This window comes from Somniosus microcephalus, chromosome 13 (genome assembly GCF_052327205.1).
Source record: "Somniosus microcephalus isolate GS21.2 chromosome 13, FLI_Smic_1.0, whole genome shotgun sequence".
NCBI classification, from domain to species: Eukaryota; Metazoa; Chordata; class Chondrichthyes; order Squaliformes; family Somniosidae; genus Somniosus; species Somniosus microcephalus.
This window is the reverse complement of record NC_140999.1, coordinates 44,468,351-44,491,474: the sequence shown is the minus strand read 5'-3', so window position 1 is coordinate 44,491,474 and position 23,124 is coordinate 44,468,351. Positions and strand designations below refer to the sequence as shown.

At 40.3% G+C, this 23,124-nt stretch overlaps 1 protein-coding gene across 1 annotated transcript in view; it reads right to left on the bottom strand.

Annotated features, from left to right (window-relative positions):
• Positions 1-1,956: 1,956 nt before the first annotated feature.
• The window catches only part of mydgf (myeloid-derived growth factor), a 62,641-nt gene continuing 41,473 nt past the window's right edge, over positions 1,957-23,124 (bottom strand). The window contains exons 5-6 of the mRNA XM_086004872.1: positions 3,547-3,619; positions 1,957-2,701 (exon numbers count right to left, since the gene is read on the bottom strand). Coding sequence (XP_085860998.1) covers positions 2,622-2,701; positions 3,547-3,619 — 153 coding nt within the window. The 3' untranslated portion in view covers positions 1,957-2,621. The remainder of the gene's footprint in view (positions 2,702-3,546; positions 3,620-23,124) is intronic.

Genomic DNA, 23,124 nt, shown 5'->3' with positions numbered 1-23,124 from the left:
TTCATTTTCCAATTACACTACAAGTTTACTAATGTCTTTCTGTATTGTCATTGTCCTCCTCTATATCAACTACACCTCCCAATTTGGTGTGGTCTACAAATTTTGAAATTGTACTTCAGATTCAGAGTCCAAATCGTTTTATGTAAATGGTGAACAAGAGGTCCCAGCATCGATCCTTGAGGAACACCAATTCCCACCTTTTGCCAGTCTGAGTAACTACCTTTATCCCCTACGGTTGTTTTGTAGCCAGCTTGCTATCCATTCAGCTACATGTCACCTGACTCCACATGTTCTGACCATAGTCATGCGTCTACTATGCGGTACCTTATCAAACGCCTTTTGGAAATCTAAATATATTACATCTACTAATTACCCTCATCTACCCTTTCTGTTACTTATTCAAAGAAATCAGTAAGGGTTGGTCAAGCATGACCTTCCCTTTTGAAATCTATGCTATTATATTTAGTTTCTAGATGTTTTTCCAATATATCTTTGAGTAAACATTCCATTATCTTTCCTACCACCGGCATTAAGCTAATTGGTCTATGGTTCCCTGGACTTGTTTTATCTCCCTTTTTAAATAAAGGAATCACATTAGCTATCCACCAGCTCTCTGGCACTATTCCCTTTTCTAATGAATTATATAATGTGCAATAGTGCCTCTCTCGCTTCCCTAATATGTACGGATGCAATCCATCCGGACCAGAGGTTTCATCCTCGCTAAGTTTGATTAGTTTATTATCTCTCCCTTTCTATCTTAAATGTATTTATATATTTCTTTTTTTTATTTCTTCCCCGTCCTGTCCACCATGTTAAGTCTCCCTGGTAAATACCGAGGCAAAAGTAATTATTTAATATTTCTGCCATTTCACTGTCATTACCTGTGAGTTTATCATGCGTATCCCTTAGTGGCCCTATTCTGATTTTTCTTTTGTTATTCATGTGTCTGTAGAATACTTCATTTCTTTTTATATTCCTTGTAGTTTCAATTTTGCCTTTTTATTCATCCATGGTGTGTCATTACTGGCTAGTTTGTTTTTGCTTTTTAGCAGGATATATTTCTTCTAGACTCAATTGATCACCATTTTAAATGTTTCCCACTGCTGTTGTATTTCTTTATTTGTCAGTAAATTTTTCCAGTTATTTTCCCTAGTTCCATTCTCATCCCTTTAAAAATCAGCATTTTTCCAATTTATTACTTTGGTCTTTGTCTTAAACCTTATTATGTTATCACTATTGCTGAGATATAATGTTATAAAATAACGAGTAAAATTCAAGCAGTCATTAATAAAATGAGATACAAATGAGCCGATATCAGTAATTTATTTCCCTTTAACAGAGCTCTGGGACAAAAATAAAAACAATGGATCATGTGTAAAGTAGAACCAGAAACAAGGCTAACTGTAGATGGTACATCAGGTTTGTATCACAGTACTTGCAATTAATAGTAGACTATAAAGGCATATGTGGTCCCAAAATGACAATCTCTGTCTGTCACAGAATCACAGAATCACAGAAATCCCACAGTGCAGATAGAGGCCATTTCGGCCCATCGAGCCTGCACCGACACATATCCCACCCGATCCCCGTAACCCCTACACCAACACATATTCCACCCTATCCCTGTAACCCCACGTATTTAATCCCCCTAACACTAAGGGTCAATTTATCATAGCCAATCAACCTAACCTGCACATCTTTGGACTGTGGGAGGAAACCGGAGCACCCGGAGAAAACCCACGCAAACACGGGGAGAATGTGCAAACTCCACACAGATAGTCGCCCGAGGCCAGATTCGAACCCGGGTCTCTGGCGCTGTGAGGCAACAGTGCTAACCACTAAGATTATGGAGGAAATCCAAGAGTACATAAAAATTAGTTTGCACCTCACCATCTACAGCTGCATTCATTCAGCACTATGTAGGTAAGCGCTATAAATTAACACCCATGTTTATTAAACAATTTGCTTAAAAACCTTTGCACATGAAAATGAATTTTGTAAGGACATCTACAGGTCAAGGTTCATTCTGACAATTACAGATACAGGTTTCATATTTTTGGTGTAAAAAGATGTAACTATCACAGACACAGTGTATGTTAACTGATCGAATACACCTCGACTAATGCAAAAAAGTCTCAGTATTGGAAAGGAAGGCGTACTTTTTAAAGCGCAATTTACAAATCTGATATATTTAATCAGATTTAAGTGAGGTACCAACGTTTTTTTTAAAAAACAGTATGGACTACGGGGTAGGTCAACAGCTGCAGAGTACTCTGGCCTCAAGTGATCCTCCATGGGTGCTTTAATGTCTCTTCCCAAGCAGGCTGCTAAGTGAGGCATCTTGTTGGGACCAGATCTTAAGGTTTGTGAAAGAATAACCAGCAAGGATATCCGTCCTGCCCAAAAACTCTCACATGATGCCAAACGAGATTGCTTTAAGGTGGCGGAGCAGCAGTCAGCAGTCCACACTGTCCTGCTCCTCCGTTGAGAGAGAGGACGAAAGGAAGGATACAAAGGGAGGGAATGCTCCTATTAGCTGACTTATGCAGTTAAGAATATAAAGAATGAAATTATCCTAAAAGATTTTGAAACTTTTCAATTACAAAAACAAGTCATCCAAATCACAGTTCATCATGCCGTGAGCGAGCAACAATTAGAAGCTTGGATAGTTCTGATCTGAATGATCCATCCTTGTGGGTCACTGTAATAAGAAAAAAAAAATGCTTAATCACAAACTAATGACTCTCTACCCTGCAGGTATGGCTGCATCACTGCTATACAGTTCAGAACTTTGACATGAGCTGATCTTTATCAATCATAACGTTATCAGAATGTTAATTGCAACTCATTATGTATTAAAATAGTTTATGCAACAGTGAACAAGTTCATGTTATTTAACCAAAGTGAAGTTGCAGTGGGAATTCTATAGCTCCAATTCTCCAGCATGGAGCCTAAACTGTGCTTTTTCATTATCAATTTCAGATCAACCGATGGGACAGTTCAGGGACACGTTTGAGTAAAATGAAAAACAGCCAGTTGGGGAAAGTCCAGTGGTCAGAAACAAAAGTTATGAATCACATTGTGCATGTTGCTCTGGGGCTGTCAATGCCGCCTAATAACAGAGCAGGTCCCACTGCACTTGGAGTGTGAGGTATTATGGATCCATTTACTTTTGAAACAGTAATGTAACTAAATTTCAACTGGACAAAATATCTAGGTACAGGGAAAGTTTAGTCAGAGATAGAGGTATTCGCCTGGAGAATTATATTGGAGGGCCCAATCATATTGGAATCAAAGTACATCACTTGTGAAATGTAGCTGGGCAGAGCTCACTAATGTTAGATGGATATGCTGGAATTTTTGCTAGTCTACCGTCAGAACTTGGGGAGGTATTTCAGATAGTTTCCTCTCCTTTTCAATTTCACCCTGTGGCTATTTGCATCTCAAATTAAATCAATTTAGGAGGATGCAGGCAGGACAAATTGTACACATCCAGTGGAAAGGGTAGAGAAAAATGGCTGATCTTGTTCAGTACTTTGTACTTACCAGTATTCTCACCAATTACATATTCGTCTTCTTTCAGGGGAATGTCACTGCGGCCTTCTACTGCTGCTTGAGACTAGAAAGGAGAGACAGAAAAGTGGAACATTAGCAAATCAAAATATTTGTGCCACCTGAGGGACTAAGAACTGGAAACCAAAGCAATTTCCTCTATTAAACATCAAAGTGCGTGGCTATTGAAGGTTACTTTTGCCATTGGTAGAAAAGCTACAATTTTCAGACAAGAATCCCCCTGTACACAATTTACTTTCGTTTGGAGAATTTAAGAAATAGTATAATCAGCACTGATGTGACATACATAATCTTTGTTTAAAAACAGCCTCAACTTTAAAAGGGCATGGTGTTTGTAAAAAGGGTGTGGGAAACTACTATGTCTGGAAAGAGCAGGAAGAACTGGGCACCATTTGTCACACTGACATACTATGATGTAATTTGATGAGATTTGTGATATGGGAGTTGTGCATTTTAGGACTAACACATTTCCCAAACACTTTTTTCATGAAGACATTACCCCTTTAAAGAAGACAAAAAAGAAATCCATTGAATAAAAAGGTCACTAAATGTCAATTTCATCATCCAGAATCAGGTGCCTATTATCTACTCCATTTTAAAAAGGCAGGAAAAAAACCAGGGTTAAGGAAGATAAAAGGTTTTCTGTTTAGAAGGGATTTCCTTTCAGTGTTTAGAAAAAGTTATTACCCACTTTGAAACAACAATTTAGCCACCTTGGGAGAGCCAACCGTTCTCGTCTCCTCTCCGGTGCTGTCAGTTACAGGGAAGGGCTGCCTGTACCTGGCATCAGAGTAGCTCTGGAGGGACATCGGTGAGGCAGCAAAACCAATGTTATTTTAATACTGGCAATATATTACCTAATTTTTACATTATTTCCAAGATAGGGATGGGGCAGTATTTCTCTTCCCCCAGGTTTTTCTCCACCTCTATAGGTGGCAAGACGCCAGGGACATGTAGCTTTTGCACCCAGGATTCTTTGCTATGTACAACTCACTCAATATCAATCTGCAACCAGTATACCTACAATCCTAAAAGTTTTTATTTTTTATTTTTTTTAAACTGTACAATTTCAGATCCGCAATAGATATTTCCAAATACTTATATCCACATAACTGTCCATCTGTATTTTTCTATGAAATAAAAGGTTTGAAAATATTTCTGTATTGAGTACTGGTGGCATTTAAAAGTACGGTCATGAAAATAATCCTAAAATAACTTGCATTGGATACTTTACAAATAGACAATTATCATCTCTGTATATGGTGTGCTTGGTGATTTACACAAACACCTCCTTCAAGGAGAACCTATAGAATATTCTATCGTAGGAAAACAGAGAAAGCATTATTAGCGTGGAACCCAGAAACAACACGCTATGTTAGAGTACAGATCAGGATTGGCCGTGATGGGCCACATGGTTAAATATTCTGTCGACATTTAACATTCATGTATAACCACTGAATGTGGCATTGGATGCTCACTGGTGCATACGAACCATGTATCATCACCATCAGGAAAGAATGAAGGAAAATCAACATGGGAATTTGGAAGAAGCTAAACAACTCAAGTGGCATTACCCTTTACAGGTGTTGCTACTACGATTTAGGTAAGATGTAATGGTGGGCATGTGAAACTTTTATTACTTAAACTGATATACATCTCAAAATGGTACTGTTGTTTTAACACTAGGATAATTACATCTCTACAACTGATCAAAGGAGCAGTTTGAGGTGATGAAGTGTATGGGTGCAGTGTGATTTTTTTCCCCCTAGTGTATTGGACCTAATACTTTAGACAAGTTCAATGACAATACTTTTAAAATATTTATCAGGTATAGATTTTTCTATCTATATTGAATAGATGTAATTAACTTGGACCTGTTCCAGAAACAATTTAATTATTCTGCAATTAGAAATATCCACTGAAAAATGACATTTCAACAGTCAGCTCAAAGTTAATGACCTGCTCTCTATTCTTTACTCCATTCTTCCTCAGTGAGGCAAATTAAACCTCATTAAAGATTGAATTTAGCATCTGGAACAGAGATTCCCATGTTACAAATCACACACCCAAGTTTTTCAGCACAGCTTTACACCAACTTCCAGAACATTTGCTCCATTCTACATGCTCTGAGATCCAAGTAACTTGCTATGGTCACAAAGATTATACATGTGCAAAAAATAAAGTTACATTGCAGAAGGATCTATTGGAGGTGGCGGCTGGCAAGGGGTGGGGGGGGGGGGGGTGGTTATTCATATAAACCTTTCCCCCTAGACAATGGCTCATTTGGTACATTTGCTGTGCAATCTGAAAAAGGAAAGTCTCAGGTTCAATACTGGGGCATCTGTACAATAGTCCAGGTAGCCCTAGGCTAGGGAACAGGTGAATAAAATAAAATCAGCCAGGATTCCTGCTCATGATCACTGTCCACAGGTTAAGTATACCTGTGTGGATAATGGCTATGATGTTCCCCATAACTGAATAGCCTGTTAATATTTACCATCTAGGCCCACACTTACATGCTTTTGTTACTGTTTTATGTGAACTGCATTAGAAAGTTGCATTTTAGGTGAAGAATTATTCATTTGGAGGTTGGAAACGTGAGCAAGCTCCAAACCCCACAATTCTCAGTGCACATACTTACGGTGACTCTTGATTACATCATAAAAGTTTGCAATTAGTGCTGAGTTAGCAGAAATGGCCACCTCAACCGTACTCTCTCGAACTCTCTCCTGAACGTTGCCATCTTGCTATTTTCCCTACTCTTAAAGAGTCATCAAAACTTAGCTTTTCAACCATGCCTTTGGTTAGTTCTCCTATTACTACTAGGTGTCCACACACTCCTTTTTTGGAGTGCCATGGGACATGTTTTGTGTGCTATAAAAAATGCCAGTCATCTGGCTGAAGGAAATTATTTACTTGTTCTCAATATTCCCCATTAACAGGCAGTACAATAGCACCAACTGTTGGAGCACATGTACTACTCCACTCAGTTCCTAATCTGAGGCATGCCAAGTGCAGAGGGCAAAGATGATATTGCGGAGAGAAATTTCATCCATTCATCACCTCGCAGCAACTGTTGCAGTCACCACCACTCAGCTCCCACCACAGTCATTACCAACATCCCCTCCCACCCCCCCCCGAGGATGGCCGCGCATCAATCGCGAGGTCCCACGCAGGCCGCTCACCAGCTGCTGCCGCTGGAAGAGATATCGCACATGAGCGGCCGCGCAGCAAATTTAAAGGGACCGCGCACGAGAACAAAATTAGAGGGAACATTGGTCATCACTACATAGAATCATGCAGCACAGAAAGAGCCCATTCATCCCATCGTAATTGTGTCGGCTCTTTGAAAGAGCTATCCAGTTAGTCCCATTCCCCAGGTCTTTTCCCATAGCTCTGTAAATTGTTCCTTTTTAACTATATATCTACTTCACTTTTGAAAGTTACTATTGAATCTGCTTCCATCACCCTTCCAGATCATAACAACTCACTACATTAAAAAATTCTCATCTCCCCTCTGGATCTTTTGCCATAACTCCTCACGGCCACAGGTGGAGGCCTGGAAAAAAGCAACCGGCTCTCCCAGCAGTTGGAAGTATAGGACACAAGTAAAGTCTGCGGATCCAGCGGAACAAATTGTGGGTATATCTCACTCGCAGAAGTGGACATGCCTTCCAAATTAAAAACAACCCTACATAAGAACAAGTCCAATTCAGACACCTTGTTTATCAAATTGTTAAAGGACAAGGTTTGCTTCTACAGCAGTCTAGGTGGCAATGTCCTCATTCAACTGAACTTGTAGATAGATGCTAGCTAGAAACAAGGTATTTACCTTCTGGGGGGAAAAAAAAGACAAAATCCCAAGCCAATATTCTGCACAGCAGCTAACAGCTGAGGGCAGGATTGACACAAAGTTGGCATCAAGTGCCTAGTTCAATCCCTTAGAACTATAAATGGCAAAATATCAAGCAGAGATCACCTGGAAGCCAAACTTCATTTCCAGAAAGCATTATGAACCGGAGGATTATGTGGAGCCAACCTAGTTGGTCTGCCTTCCTTCACAGAAGGCGAAGGAAGTTTTGAGTGAGGCAGTTTGGAGGGGGGGGGGGGGGGGGGGGGGGGAAAGAAGGGGGTGAAGAGTTTACTCTTCCCAGCTCTACTTCTTAGTATATATGAGGTATAAAATTAACATAGCCAAAGATTTGGAATAGATATTTAATCAATCACGTTCTATCTAGCCTATACCGGTTTACATGACAATTACATAGTTGTGCAACAGACAAAATCTGCAAGAAATGATATTCTTTGAAGGATGGACAGTTGCCATTCATGATATGACACCACCTCCAGATTAAGTCTTCTAAAGTAAAGATATCATTTTCAAAGCCGCACCGAGCAGAAGTTCACAAAAGCATCAGTGTATGATCTGAACAATTTCATACCAGCATAATATGCCAAATACAAATGAGATACTGGTCAGTGATCTGCAGATTATTTTTCCTTCAAAAACAGTGAATTTGTTTTACAAGTGTATCAAAAAAAATTAGAGATTTATTTAATTGTTATTAGTTGATCTCCTGAGGGGCATGATAAATGGGGAGTCAAGACCAAGTATAGTTTGCAGGTGAAATAGAAACAGAAGTTGGAGGGAGTGGGATAATTGGACCAGGTCATGCAAATGTAATTCAATTCCCATTTTAAAGTCGTACATTGTGCCCTTATCTTTTTAATGCTTTGATTTTATAGGTAAATAGCAAAACTTAGAAAAATTTGGGAAGCACGGCAGAGTTGGGTGGAGCAGAAGTGTTTTTTTTTTTTTTTTTGCAGTACAAGCTGAGGAGTCGAGAGACGCAAAAATGAGGCACTTCAGTGACGCCACAAGTAGAAGGGTCTAATTACAGCACAAGTTTACATACAATTTCCATTATAAATGTGAACAAAGGAATTTATAATACAAAATGCTGATAGCAGTGTGACAACAGGAAGTATAGACAGGAACTGTGCACAGATGCAAGATTTTAAAAAATATATTATAGTTAGAAAGCATGGTTGAAGAGCCCAGATCCATAGAGCAGTTCCAAGTTGAGTAGAGTAGAAGAGCGCATAATCACTATTTAATTTCTCATCCGTCTACACTGTAGAAGAGGAAAATTAAGGCGGCAGGGAGTTCCACAGTTTTGCAATCTTGCGAAAGAATGAGTTAGAGTAGAAATTAATGCAATTAGTTTTGATTTCAACACAGGTGAGGAAGCAGGGAGGAGAAAGAGTATAAGGACAGGGTATTTTCCTCACCTGGACAATATTTTAAGCCATTTGTAAACTGAGGAACATCTTTAGCTAGCTCGGGATGAAATGGTTAAGGCAGCAAGTCAAAAAATGCAAAGAGAGAATTATCAAAGTATATTTTGGAATGCTTGCTGTTCAAATGCTGCAGGGTGCCCTTCCAATGTCTTCAGTGCATGAGCTGTCCTTGATGCCACCATTTCACATGGCAAATGAGCCGTATAAATGACATCTGCTTTATTATATGAAGTAATAAAAACAGCTTCCCCTCTAACATCACATTCAAACAGTATTAGAATAAAATATAAACACAGCCTTTTTAATAATGGTATGAACATCCCACTTAACAAGAATTACATCTGTATTGCTGTCAATGTAATAAGCTGGTGCTTCTGGTGAAATTCCACCCTTTATAACTGAATATGGCAACATTGATGCTGCTCCACGCATTCAGCTGCTCAGTTTACAAGAAAATTAAACTGCAATAAACGTAGAGCGATTATTACATTTTAACCCTCCAGTTGAAACTTTAATTCAAACCTTAGAGCTGAGGAAATTGATTTTAACATTTACTCTCAAGACACTGATAAATGCACTAAAAGGAAGCATTAACATATGCTGCACCAATGCTTATTTGGCATACTGATATTAATAATGAATTACTTAAGCGGGTACATTTCAATTTCACATGATATGCTCGTGTGATACTGCTAATTGATTGCCTCAAATTACTCTTGCTACCTGACAAGAGATGCTGCCACCAGTACTATACCCTAGTATTACACAGCTCAAAATTCTCCCCTTTATAGTATCCAATATTTTTAAAGAGTGAAGCAGCCAACAGTAGTCACTAGAATTTCTGTGAAGGATAGGGATGAGTGTGCAAGATTTTGATGCGTCGACTTGAATGATGAAGAAACATCCATCTGTACATTTTTGTCCACTGAAGCTCGAGTTGTGTCTGGAGACAGCATCTTCTTTTGTAACTCTAGTGAGAAGTACTGGTGGCGTGAATAACTTGAGGTGATGAATCAAGAGCATTCAAGAACCGTATTAGCAACATTAAGGTGCACTGGCTTAAGGGAGATGTTTTTTCCCTACATAGTGTAATGGTAGCAATATACTAAGCAAGTCTTAAAACCTACAGGGGTACTGGGACAACTGCATTGTCAGGCATTGCTTTTTCAATAACATTCAGCATTTTACACTTTCCCTACTTAACAAAATTGGCTAAAAGCTAAAGACCACATGTTGGCATATGTGACAGTGCCCCTAGGCCCCACAACTAGCATACAAGGCAGTCTTTGAGCATTCCACCAAATTTCCCAGCTGAAAGTCCAAATAGAAGGACACATGATATCACAGATTGAACAAGGGGGCATAATCTTAAAATTTAGAGCTGGACTATTTAGGACTGAAATCAGGAAGCAGTTTTTCCACACACACAAGGTAGTGGAACTCTTTCCCCCCCCCTCCCTCCACCCTCTCCCCAAAAATCTGTAGATGCTGGGTCAATTGAAATTTTCAAGACTGAGATTGATAGGTTTGTGTTGAAGTGTTTAGTCTATTAATTGTCTAATTAAACCACACTTTCTCTTAATTTTTAGAGCATTTAATCTCTCATCTTAATCTGAATAGTATACTAGTAAAATACAACATTTTAGTGATTCAATCCACTTCTGGACACAAAGCAATACAAAGTTTGTGTAGACATTTATGCCTTGAACTCTCTTCCAAAACATAAAGCATCACACTGCTTAATTTTATGTATAAAGATTTAAGAAAATATTCTTCAACTCATGTATATTATAAGGACTGCTGTGTTTATTTTTTTTAAATAAAGGCCACTTAAAATGCAAATGCCTGGAAATGTATTTGAATTGCTGCTTATAACTTTAGCAAGCTGTTAATAATTCTATTTGGTAACTAGCCAAGTTGACTGATCCACACAATGAGACACAGCAGGTAATAAGTGAAAGCATAAAGCTTTCAAAAATATATACAGCTAGTGTGGGATATACAGCCACAACGTGGGCTATCTAGATAAGGAAGAATTCAAATTAAGAACTTGTACGGAAGAATCTGTGGATAGATATATATTGCAATCATTCTGCCTGCATCCTTTCATTTCCTTATTTATTTTTGAACAAAATTTTAAGTTCCTTATTAAATGTACAAATTGCTATTATCTCAAGTATAATTTCTTCGGTGCAAATCATCTCTGTACAGAGAACTCCACCTCCCCTTTAGCCGAACTGCCAACATATGCCTAATACAGTAATCCATCTAGTTTGATACATGCTTCTCCCCTTCGAACTAAATACCCTTTTTAAAACCATTCCACATTTTTATAATTATATTGGAAAAATAAGGATAGTCAAGGGTAATGTGGGCCCTTTAAAAACAGATACGGATAATATTGCAAAAGAAAATAAGGAAATAGCAGGCTTGTTGAACAATTACTTGTGTCAGTCTTCACAGCAGAGGAAGAGGATGTTCCTGTCATTTCAGGGAAACGAATAATGAATCAAGGACTGGAACTTACTAAAGTTAAAGTAAGCAAGAAAACAGTATTAAAAAAAATAATGACACTAAAGACGGACAAATCTCCAGGACCTGATGCTTTCCACCCCAGGATTTTAAAAGGAAGGAGAGTAAACAGCAGATGCTTTAACCATAATCTTCCAATGCTCTCCCAATTCAGGAATTGTCCCTTAAGATTGGAAAATTGCAAATGTAACTCCATTATTTAAGAAAGGAGAGAAACACCAGGAAATTAGAGACCCAGTAGTATAACATCTGTTGTGGGGAAGTTATTGGAATCTATAATTAAGGACAGAGTGACCGAGCACTAAAGAGAAACTTGAGCTGATTAGAAAGAGCCGACATGGATTTGTAACGGGTAGGTCATGTCTAATGAACCTATTTAAATGTTTTGAGGAAGTAACAAAGGTAGCAGACAGGGGAATGTTTATGGATGTAGTTTATATGGACTTCGAGGAGGCATTCAATAAGGTTCCACATAAGAGACAGTTAGCTAAAATTAAAGCTCATGGAGTTGAAGGCAAATTATTGACCTGGTTAGGCAGTAGAAGGTAGGGGTAATGGGTATGTACTCGAATTGGAGGGAAGTGACTCATGGTGTCCCACTGGGGCCTCAACTACTCACTATATTTATTAATGACATAGATAACACAATAGAGAATCATATATCCAAGTTTGCCAATGAAACAAAGATTGGTGGCATAGTACGTAGTGTTGCGAGCAGCATAAAATTTCAAAGAAACATTGATAGATTAAGTGAGTGGGCAAAACTGTGGCAGATGGATTTTAACGCAGGTAAGTGTGAGGTCATCCATTTTCGGCCAATAAAGAATAGATCAGAATTTTTTTTTAAATGGTGAAAAGCTAGGAACAGTGGAGGTCCAAAGAGAGCTGGGTCCATGTACACAGATCACTAAAATGTAGTAGTTAGGTACGAAAAGTACTCAAAAAGGCTAATGGAATGTTAGCCTTTATAACTAGAGGGCTAGAATATAAAAAGGAGAAAGTTTTGCGACAGCTATACAAAGCCCTGGTTAGACCACATCTGGAGTAGTGTGCACAGCTCTGGACACCGCACCTTAGAAAGGACATATTGGCCATGGGTGGAGTGCAGTGCAGATTCACCAGAATGTTACCAGGGCTCCAAGGGTTAAATTACGAGATGAGATTACATGAAGTAGGCTTGTATTCTCTGGAATATAGAAGATTAAGGGGTGATTTGATTGAGGTTTTTAGGATTTTGAAAGGAATTTATAGGGTAGAAAGAAACTTTTTCCGCTGATGGGGGAGACTAGGACAAGGGGACATAACCTTAAAAATCAGAGTTAGGCCATTCAGGAGAGAAAAGTTAGGAAACTCTTCTTCACACAAAGGGTGGAACTCTCTCTCACAAAAACCAGTAGATGCTAGCTCAATTAAGAATTTTAAATAGATCACTCGATTTTTGCTAGTCAAGGGTATTGGTATTAAGGGATATGGAGCCAAGGAGGGTGGATGGAGTTAGGATACAGATCAGCCATGATCTAATTGAATGGTGGAACAGGCTTGAGGGGCTGAATGGCTTATGCCTGTTCCTATTTGCAAATAGTTGCTTTAAATAGCCCTGAGCTGACCTTACGGTCCCACGCAATTTTTTATTCATTAATGCCTCATCTAGGAGAGCATTCTTCTACGGCTGTATGCCAGGCAATACATCTGTTCTAAAATTGTAATCTTACATACTTAGCTGATATCACCACCAGTAACTCTATAGCCATTTTACTCCTATATCCAAGTCACTCTGACAGGTTAGATTCCTAGATCCAGTAATATTCAATCATCTTACATGCTGCCTCTCCACCATTTGTCCAACATTGACCATCGCCATGTTTGCAGTCTGAATTCAGTTCACCAGTGTCATTAGGAGAACCCTCAACGTTAATACATTCTACAGACTGTGCATTCTCAATGCTCACTGGCATTTTAATTCATAGTTTGCAATGCTGCCTAAAACTTCAAATATACTTACCATTTAATATAATCAGAATCTGGTGGTCTTGCATAACTACTCAATCTCCAGGTTATCAATTCCCTGTTCAAGTTTCAACATTTGTTTTATATTTCTCTACTCCCCAAATTTGTTTTCGTGGGAAGAAAATATCTGCAAGAGGCTTATTACAGCTTCAATGAGTCAAATCTTAAAACCATTGCACTTGCCTTAGTGGCATTTTGCAAATATGTGTGCTAGAAATAGACATGTTACTCCTACTGTGATCTCATTAATGCTCTACAAAGAAATGTCCCGGGACTTATACATGATTCATCTAGCTATACATCCCAATATGCAATTTGATTTGGTAGTGATTACTTCATATTGTGAGTTACACTGCTGCTACAGGAAACTTTCGATTTACCGGCACCTAAATAACCGGAAATCTCGGTTAACCGGCAAAATTCAGGAGTAGGTTCATACTTCATATTACTTGCCTTCCTCCATCTGTTGCTGTGCAAGGGTGTGGCTGCAGCTGTTGCTAAGCTACAGAGACGCTTGTAACTTGTGGCCATTGTTCTGAACCTGTTGCTAAGCAACAGGGTTTGTTGCTTTATACGGAGCTCTCAGCTCTCGTATCTTTTACCATAGCGCTCGGTGATCCGGAATTGATGATGAACCGGCACCACGTCGGTCCCGTCGGTGCCGGATTAAAAAAAAGTTTCCTGTATTATGAAGCCAAATTGGTGAAATACTACTTCTTGACTTGGGCAAATTCACATTCTGCCACACCGTACGTTTGTTGCAGTGCAAAGCTAAAACCACTCTGCTTCAATTCCTAATATGTAAATATATATGGGATTCAGTGGTGAAAAGGAAATAACTTAAATAACTCATTATTTAAAAGCTAACTTCAAAAAATTTAGAACGACACCATCTGTAAAGTTATGTTAGTGTACATAATTCAATGGCCCAGAAATTCCAGAACGAGGCTTGCAGCGCATGCAAGCCCCGTATTTACACTTACCCCGCGCTACTGACGATCAGCTCCAGGGACGCCTGGACTTGGTGAATGAAAAAGAAGAATCCCGGGCAGCGTATGACGTCACGCCGCCCAGGAGTGCAGCCAGCGCGAAGCCAGGAGCGTGCAGTGTAAGTGAGACACGCCCCTTGAGGTCTCAGTTTCACTGGACACGCCCCCAATGTTTCTGTCAAGCTGCTAAGGATTTTTACATGCAAAGCAGCAGTTTAAATAGGTTTTTGGAAGTTTTTTGAAGATTTTGGTAACTTTTATAAACTTTTTTAAATGTTTACATTATTTTGAGTAATCTGAAGTAGTTTTAAAGAGAATTAAAGCAATTTAAAGACTTTTAAAAGCCCTAAAAGAATTTTTTTAATTCCATTTATTTATTTAGCAATGTCGTCGTCATACGTGTCTTCACACTGTTCCCTTTGGGGAACTGTAGGAAGTGGTGGAAGGATTTATGGCCGTGATTAACGCTCATTCCGTGACCGTAACCATCTTTGAACCAGCCATTAGGGCGGTTAGTCCTATGGCGGGAGGGTTTTACGGGCTCCCACAAGCTATACAAGGAGGGGGGGCCACCCACACCCACGGACGCAAATATCCCACTGGATGTCAACCCAGAATTTAGAGCCGGAGCTCCGACTCCACTTGCCGGGACTGTCTGGAGCGGGGTTTGAAACCCTACCCTGATCTGGCCCAGCGGCGGGGATCCTACCGCTATGACAAAGGCCCAATCCGATTAGCAACGTGAAATGGCAGCATAGGGCTCCAGTCACGGAGGGAAAAGGCGCAGGAAACGTATGGGTGTCACCTTTTGTGCGGAGTGGGCCTTTTGCGTAGCAGTAAGCATCCCCGCCGCTGGGCCAGAAGGAGTAGGGTTTTGAACCCCACTCCAGACAGTCCCGGCAAGTGGAGTCGGAGTTCCAACTTTAAATTCTGGGTGGACATCCAGCGGGATACTTGCGTCCGTGGGTGTTGGTGGCCCCCCCCCCCCCCAGATGGGCTGTGGGAGCCCGTAAAACCCTCCCGCCATAGGACTAACCACCCTAATGGCTGGTTCAAAGATGGTTACGGTCACGGAATGAGCGTTAATCACGGCCATAAATCCCACTTCATACAGTTCCCCAAAGGGAACAGTGTGAGGATACGTACGATGATGACCTCTTGCGCAATGCACCTCCTTGGACCCTCAGTCGCAGATGCGAGGGGGCAAGTCGTGCAATTGTTAAATTTTTCATTTTATTGACATGTAAAATGTTGGCCCAGTAATTCCCTTCCAACTGCGCGAGCACGGTCGGGGTACTTACGCATCTGGCCGGATGAAATGCCTGTTTTCAGCATGCACAGTGCTTTTGGGGAAAACCGGCATTTCCTGTCCTCTGAACGAAGGGGTTCAGAGGCAGAACGCGTGCGACTGCACAGGCAGCGCGTGCGCAGTATAATTTGCCGCTTTCATTACTGCTTTCAGTGAGGTCAAGTCCTTACAACTTACACATGAAAAAAGCATGGGTACAGTTGCTCCAGAGGCTGCGGAGGAAGATATTTCTTATCGTGGAGCTTCTGAAAGTATGTATGTCTGTATATATTCCTTTGCGTGTTATGTATATATTCCTTTACTTATGTGTATGAATGTATTATTTAATTGTGACTTTCAGAGAAAGTAACTTATTTGAAAATCATAATTAAAAACATACATTCATACACATTAGTAAAGGAATATAAAACATACATACATATACGTAAAGGAATATATGTGGACATACATACATAACTCATTCTCACATTCCATTCACATAGCCACAATTGCTCCTTCTACCTACCGTTCTGAAAACCCCTTTTAAAAAAAAAAAAAATTTTAACTTTAAAACTTACTTAAAATTTCTTAAAATAACTTCCCTCCCTTTCCCAAACAAAAATATTGCATTTCAGAAGCTCCACGATAAAATGTTTCTTCCTCCGCAGCCAATGAACCACTTTACACTTGCTTTTTTCAAGTGTAACTTCTGAGGACTTACCCTCACGGATTTCATGAATGAAATCTACGAAGTTCACTGCGCAAGCGCTGCCTGTGCAGTCGCACGCGCTCGAGGTCTGGAAATGCCGGCGTTCCCCGCATGCGCTGTTCATGCTGAACGCCGGCATTTCCAACGGCCAGATGCGTGAGTACCCCGAGCGCACTCACGCCTTTGGCCGCGAATTTCTGGCCTAATATGCTATAAAACAAGCATGCCATTATACAAAAGAATAACTACTGAATTACTGGTGAAGCTAAAAAAATTTTTTTTAACATCCATGTTAGAAGCAATTACACTGAATCTTTTTAGGGTTACCACCTGAAATTATATATTCTGTTCGGAAATGACAAGCTAATTACACAGCTAAATGGATCTCATTTTACATTACTCACATTGATGTCGTGCTTAATTAACAAGATCTGACAGTTCACACTCTTGCTGATGCATGAAGATCAAAATAGAATGACCACCTTTGGAATACTAACTTTCCTATGCAATTTTCAGAATGTAAACATGTGCTTTACACAGCAAAGGGACAGAACAGTACATTTAATTCCTTACAAATATAAAAGCCATTCAAAATTTTACTAACATAAAAAAAATAAACTTCCACACTTCGGTTGGTAAGCATGGTAGGTACTAAGCCATATAGACCAGGAAGCTTTTGGAACAATTGTTAGGGATAGCTGTAGAAAGTTGAATTGGTTCTAAAAAAAAGATAAGTCACTGGACCTGATGGCAAGCACCCTAGGCTGTTGGAAGAAGTCAGAGAGGAGGCAGCTGAGGCTCTGGCCACAATTTTGCAATTCTCCTTAAATATGAAAATTGCGCCATAAGACTAGAGAGTAGGCAATGCAGCAGACAGGATAAACTGGATAACTATGGACTGGTGGTCTTGTATCGGTTGTGGGAAAACACTTAGAATTCATAATTTGAGATAAAGTTAGTAAGCCTTTATAAAAGCTTAAATTAATGCAGGACACTTAGCATGAACTTTTAAAGGCAAGTCGCGTCTGATAAATGTAATTAATTTTTTTTTTTTTTTTTTATAAAAGAGATCAATTGGATAAAGAGGATGCAGTATAAGTGGAATTTCAGAAGGCGGTTGATAAGGTGTCTCAGAGACTTATTAGAAAAATTCAGGTGTATGATACAAGGAGAAATGTGGCAGCATGGATAGAAAGTTGCTCGACAAACAGGAAACATAGTTAGGGTAAATGGGTGTTGCTTAGATTGGAGAAGGGTTGAAGTGGTGCATCCCAGGAGTCAGTGCTGGGGCTACATTTTCTTCCCTCGGTATGTATGTATGTCAGAAGCACTGTCTCAAAATTTGCTGCTGACACAAAAGTAGGAAGTATGACAAAGTGAGGGTTGTAAAAAAAAAAAACTTCAGGACAACAGGGCAGCAGGATGGGCAGACAGATTCCAGATGCAATTTAATGCCGAGGAAATGTGAGATAATACATTTTGGGAGGAAAAAAAAGGAATGGGAGTATACACTTGACGGAAAGACACCAATGGGTGTAGATGAACGAAGAGATCTAGGGATTCAAATACATAATCCCCTGAAAGTCCGAGTGAAGGTAAACAAAGCCATAAAAAGGCCAGTAAAATAGGGCATAGAGTACCAGAGTAAGGAAATAATGATGATTTTATTCAAAACTTTGGTTAGGCTAGAGTACCGTGTACAATTCTGGGCATGCCTCTACAGAAAGAGCATTAAAGCCATAGAGAACACACAACGTAGATTCACCAGGATGAGGCCAGGGATGGGAAACTATAATTTTGAGAGACTTAAAATATTGGGCTATTCCATTGGGACAGAGAAAGCCAAGGAGCTTTAACAGCGTGAATAGGAAAAGATTATTTCCTCTGGTTCGGGAGTCAGTGATGACAGGTCATCAATTTATAATGGCCCAGTAATTCCGGGCACAACGCGCGAGTATGGACGGGGTACTCACGCGTGTGCCCGGAGGAATTGCTGGTTTTCAGCATGCACAGCGCATGCGCTGAAAACCGGCATTTCCTGTCCTCTGACCCAAGGGGTTAAGAGGCAGAACGCGTGGAAAAACAAGACGTAAGTATTTAGTTTTTCAGTTAAGTGGGCTTTTAGTACAATGTAGAAATTTTTTTTCCACAGGTTTGTTATTTTTAAAGAATTTACAGGATGGTAAGTTTAGTTTTAGACCCTATTTTTTAAAAATTTATTTTTTTCAAAAAATTGATTAATTGTTTAAAACATTTTTTAAAACTTATTTATAGTTATTATAATCAGTGGGATTTTTTTTTAAATTTTATTTAAAGTTAAAGTAGTGTTTTGGCAGCCCATACTTTTCATGAGTTTGACAGCTCTTACTGTCACTCATGAATGAGTTTCCCCTCCCCTGATTGGCTGCACAGTGCTCACCTGATCCCAGCCGGCACATCGCACTAACTACGCCGCTGGATCAGGTTAGCACAGCGCGCCGACAGCTGAACCGGGCCTGTGACAGGAAATGCAAGCAGGCCCGGGCTTCAGATGTCGGCGCGCAGGGTGAGTGCAGATCGGGGGCTTGCACGCGCGGCAAGCCCCCGATCCTAATTTCAGGGCCAATATTCACTAAATGGTTGAGAGGGGTTCCAAGAAAGTTATTTACACAGAAAGTTGTTACGAGCATAGAAAGCTTTGTCACATGGTGTGGTTGAGGCAGATACCATTGCATCTTTTAATGGGAAAATTGGATAAATATTTGAAGCAGAGGAAGATACAAAGCTATGGGAATACAGCAGGGCAGTGGGATTAGTTTTGGATTGCTCTAGCAAAGAGCCGGCACAGACATAATGAGACAAATGGTCTCCCGCTTTGCGGTAAATCTGTATGGTTTCAATCCCCCATGTGCATCGCCAGTCAAATATCCTGCAAACACTCAAGTCTACGCTCATGCATGAGAAATGGCTACTTGGGTGAGGTCCCGGAGGACAAGCAGCACCTATGAAACTGTATCTAGCATCAATTGGAGCAGGAATAAAATGCACCTTCTGTTCAGCTGAAAGTTCACACGAGTCTTGGTGCTTACATCAACTGATTGATGATGTATCCAGCGTGTGATGATTTCCTGCTACTCATGTTGATGGTAACTAGAACTTAAACTTGTAGATTTACCTTCAAGGTTTCTATTTTCACACATCAGCATTACTCAAATAAAAATTCTATCGTCAGCAAGTTAGAAGGGCCAAAATTCAGCTTAATATACTGCTGGGGAAGATTTGCTCTATAAAAGGAAAGGCTGATTTACAAATCCTGGGTAATGGCTATGAATTCCAGAGATCTGCAAAGATTTTTTTTAAATTAATATACAAAAGGAGCCTGCTTGATTGGCACCCCATCCACCATCTTAAACATGCACTCCTTCCACCAACGGCGCACTGTGGCTGCAGTGTGTACCCTCTACAAGATGCACTGCAGCAAGGCTTCTCCGACATCACCTCCCAAACCCGCGAACCTCTACCATCTAGAAGGACAAGGGCAGCAGGTGCATGGGAACACCACAACCTGCAAGTTCCCCGCCAAGACACACACCAGCCTGCCTTGGAAATATATCGCTGTTCCCTCAGTCGCTGGGTCAAAATCCTGGAACTCGCTCCCTAACAGCACTGTGGGAGTACCTTCACCACATGCAGTGGTCTAAGGCGGCAGCTCACTACCACCTTAAGGGCAATTAGGGATGGGCAATAAATACTAGCCTTGCCAACAACGCCCACATCACATAAATTAATTTAAAAAAATACAAGTTGCGCTACACTACAGAGCAGGTCTGTTGTCTAGGAAAAAATTATTTAATCATACCTCGATTTTATAAATAAATGGCTTACTTTAGTTTTCACTTAATCTGGTGTGTTAAGAGTTTACTTACTATGTTTCAAATATGCCCTCAACATTTGACATTCTACCGGAACAAGTGCCACATTAGAAAAGTTTGAAGAAAATTTTCATCGCAAGACTGCTGCTTTAGCAAGGGGAGTATGTAAAAAGACAGAGGCATGATTCCTAAACCTGATCATTATCTAGTGCACAGAAGTGCAGGTGTGTGGATGTTAACAGAGGACAAGATCAGGTTCAGCTGTGATGCCTTCCACGATCAAATAGCCTGGTGACACACTCTAGTCTGGATTCACACCAGTCAGGAAAGGTACCTCAGCAAGGAGTTGACAACTCCAGGAAGGAAGAAGAATGGCAGGAAAAGAAGCACAGGGAAAAATTGAGAACATATTTATTTTTATAGCATTTATGTTTTGGTTATTTATTCCATGGAGCAGTAAATTCTAATTTATAGTAAACCACACAAAAAAAGCCCCTCTGGTTAAGCCTCCATAATAACCTTGAACATAAAAAGAATGCAGTGTATTATGAGCTACGGTATATTCTGCACTTCACAAGAAAACCAAATCACATATTCCCTGGAGTGCAAGGGAGGTCTGTTCAACTTAAAGGAAGTGTAATTCTACTGAATTGCAACAAAATCTTCAATCAGATCATGGAAAATACTGATGAGTTCATCTACTCTTTAAAGTGAATATAGCTAACTTCTTCAAAGGATAAAGCTACAGAGGACCTTCTTTAAACTGGCTGCCTGGCCCTGTTGCTATTCTTTCAGCTGTATCATGTTACCTATATATTACTTTGCAATGCACCAAGCACATTTATTGTAGCCTTTATAATTAGAAATTCTAATCAGTTGTAACCTTTCCAGTCTCCCTCTGTTGTGTTAATACTATTATGGTCATTATTCCCCTGAACATTCTTTCTTTACCCCATCCTATACTTTTTCTCTTCCTGCTCATTGCATCCTTACTTGCTGAAATCAAGACTCACTCATGCCATCCTCTACCCTCATTCCTTCTCGGACTTCAACTACTTTACTCTTTACTTCCTTCAATCTTCCCCCTTTCTACAGGTCTCCTATAATCCAAACTGGATGACATTTCGCCACTGCTTGCTGTTGCATCTCACGCTTGGTAGTGTCCTCTGTGATGAGTCTTCTAGCCCTTCACTTGGGTTTCTCAATAAAAGTAAACATCATAACCCAACAACGCTTTTGGCAGCAAACCATTTGAGAGTTGATATGAACGTAGTATTCAATATAACTACAAACATCAATTAACACATTACACCTGCCATTTTTGTGAGGGAGGGGAAGGGTAAGAAATTCCCTGCATTGAATTTGCTCATCTCAGCATAATGGCATTTGCTGTGTCACAATTTTTTTTCAAACACGAGTGGGATAAGGCGACACCTGTTGAAAAATGCAAAAGTAGGAACAAGATCGGGACTACACTGCAACATCCTCCACAATCAGCTCGCCCACTGACTAACTACCTAGACTCACACATGAAGTTTGCCACAGCAGTGAGCGAATAGTTGCCATAGATCAGAATCCTAGCATGAAGTGTCTCCAGAAAGGGAAGGAAGAAAATTGGATGGAAACGTATAGCCTTTTTGGGTCAGTGGCATTTTTTGAAGCTCTAACTCCAAGGCAGAACACACTATTAAATATTTCAACCCTGACAAAATGCTGATGTATACATTTTTCCCCATAATACAACTGAATGATGATGGATTCAGGTGCCACTTGGTTGGTGAATTGCAAGAATATTAACATTCACATTGTAAGTCACACTTAAAGTGTGACTTACAATGTGATTCCTTCCAAGGACGAAACGTAAGGAACCCTGGCAAGTTACCTCAGGCGAAAATGAAGGGGGGGGGGCGGGGGGAAAGAGAAGGAATTCACATTTTATATAGTGCCTTTCATGACCTCAGGACATTCCAAAGCACTTTACAGCCAATGAAGTACTTTTGAAGTGTAGTCACTGATGTAATGTAACGTGGCAGCCAATTTGTGCACAGCAAGGTCTCACAAACAGCAATGGAGATAAATGACTAGATAATCTGTTTTATTGATGTTGATTGGCTGAGAGATAAATATTGGCAAGGACACGAGGAGAATTCCTCTTGCTTGAATAGTATCATGGGATCTTTTACATCCACCCGAGAACAGATGGGGCCTCAGTTTAACAGTTTGTCTGAAAGACTGCACCTGATGGCGCAGTAGTCCCTCCGCGCAGTAGTCCCTCCGCACTATACTGAAGTGTCAACCTAGGTTGGGGCAGAAATTCGGGTCGGGGGCTTGCCGCGCGTGCAAGCCCCCGATCTGCACTTACCCGACGCGCCGGCCGTTGAGCTTCAGGGACGCCTGGAATTCCTGTTTTAAAATGTTGACTCCCGGGCAGCGTCTGACGAAACGCCGCCCAGGAGTGCAGCCAGCGCGAAGCCTGGAGCGCGCAGTGCAAGTGAGACACGCCCCTTGAGGTCTCATTTTAAAAGGACACGCCCCCAATGTTTCTCACAAGCTGCAAAGCATTTTTACATGTAGAGCAGCATTTTAAATAGGTTTTTGGTATTTTTAAGAAGCTTTTGGTAACTTTTATAAACTTTTAAAAATGTTGACATTATTTTGAAGAATCTGAAGTAGTTTTAAACAGAATTAAAGCGATTGAAAGACTTTTAAAAGCCCTGAAAGCATTTTTTTCATTCCATTTATTTAATTAGCAACGTCGTCGTCGTACGTGTCTTCACACTGTTCCCTTTGGGGAACTGTATGAAGTGGTGGAAGGATTTCTGGCCGTGATTAACGCTCCGTGACCGTAACCATCTTTGTACCAGCCATTAGGGT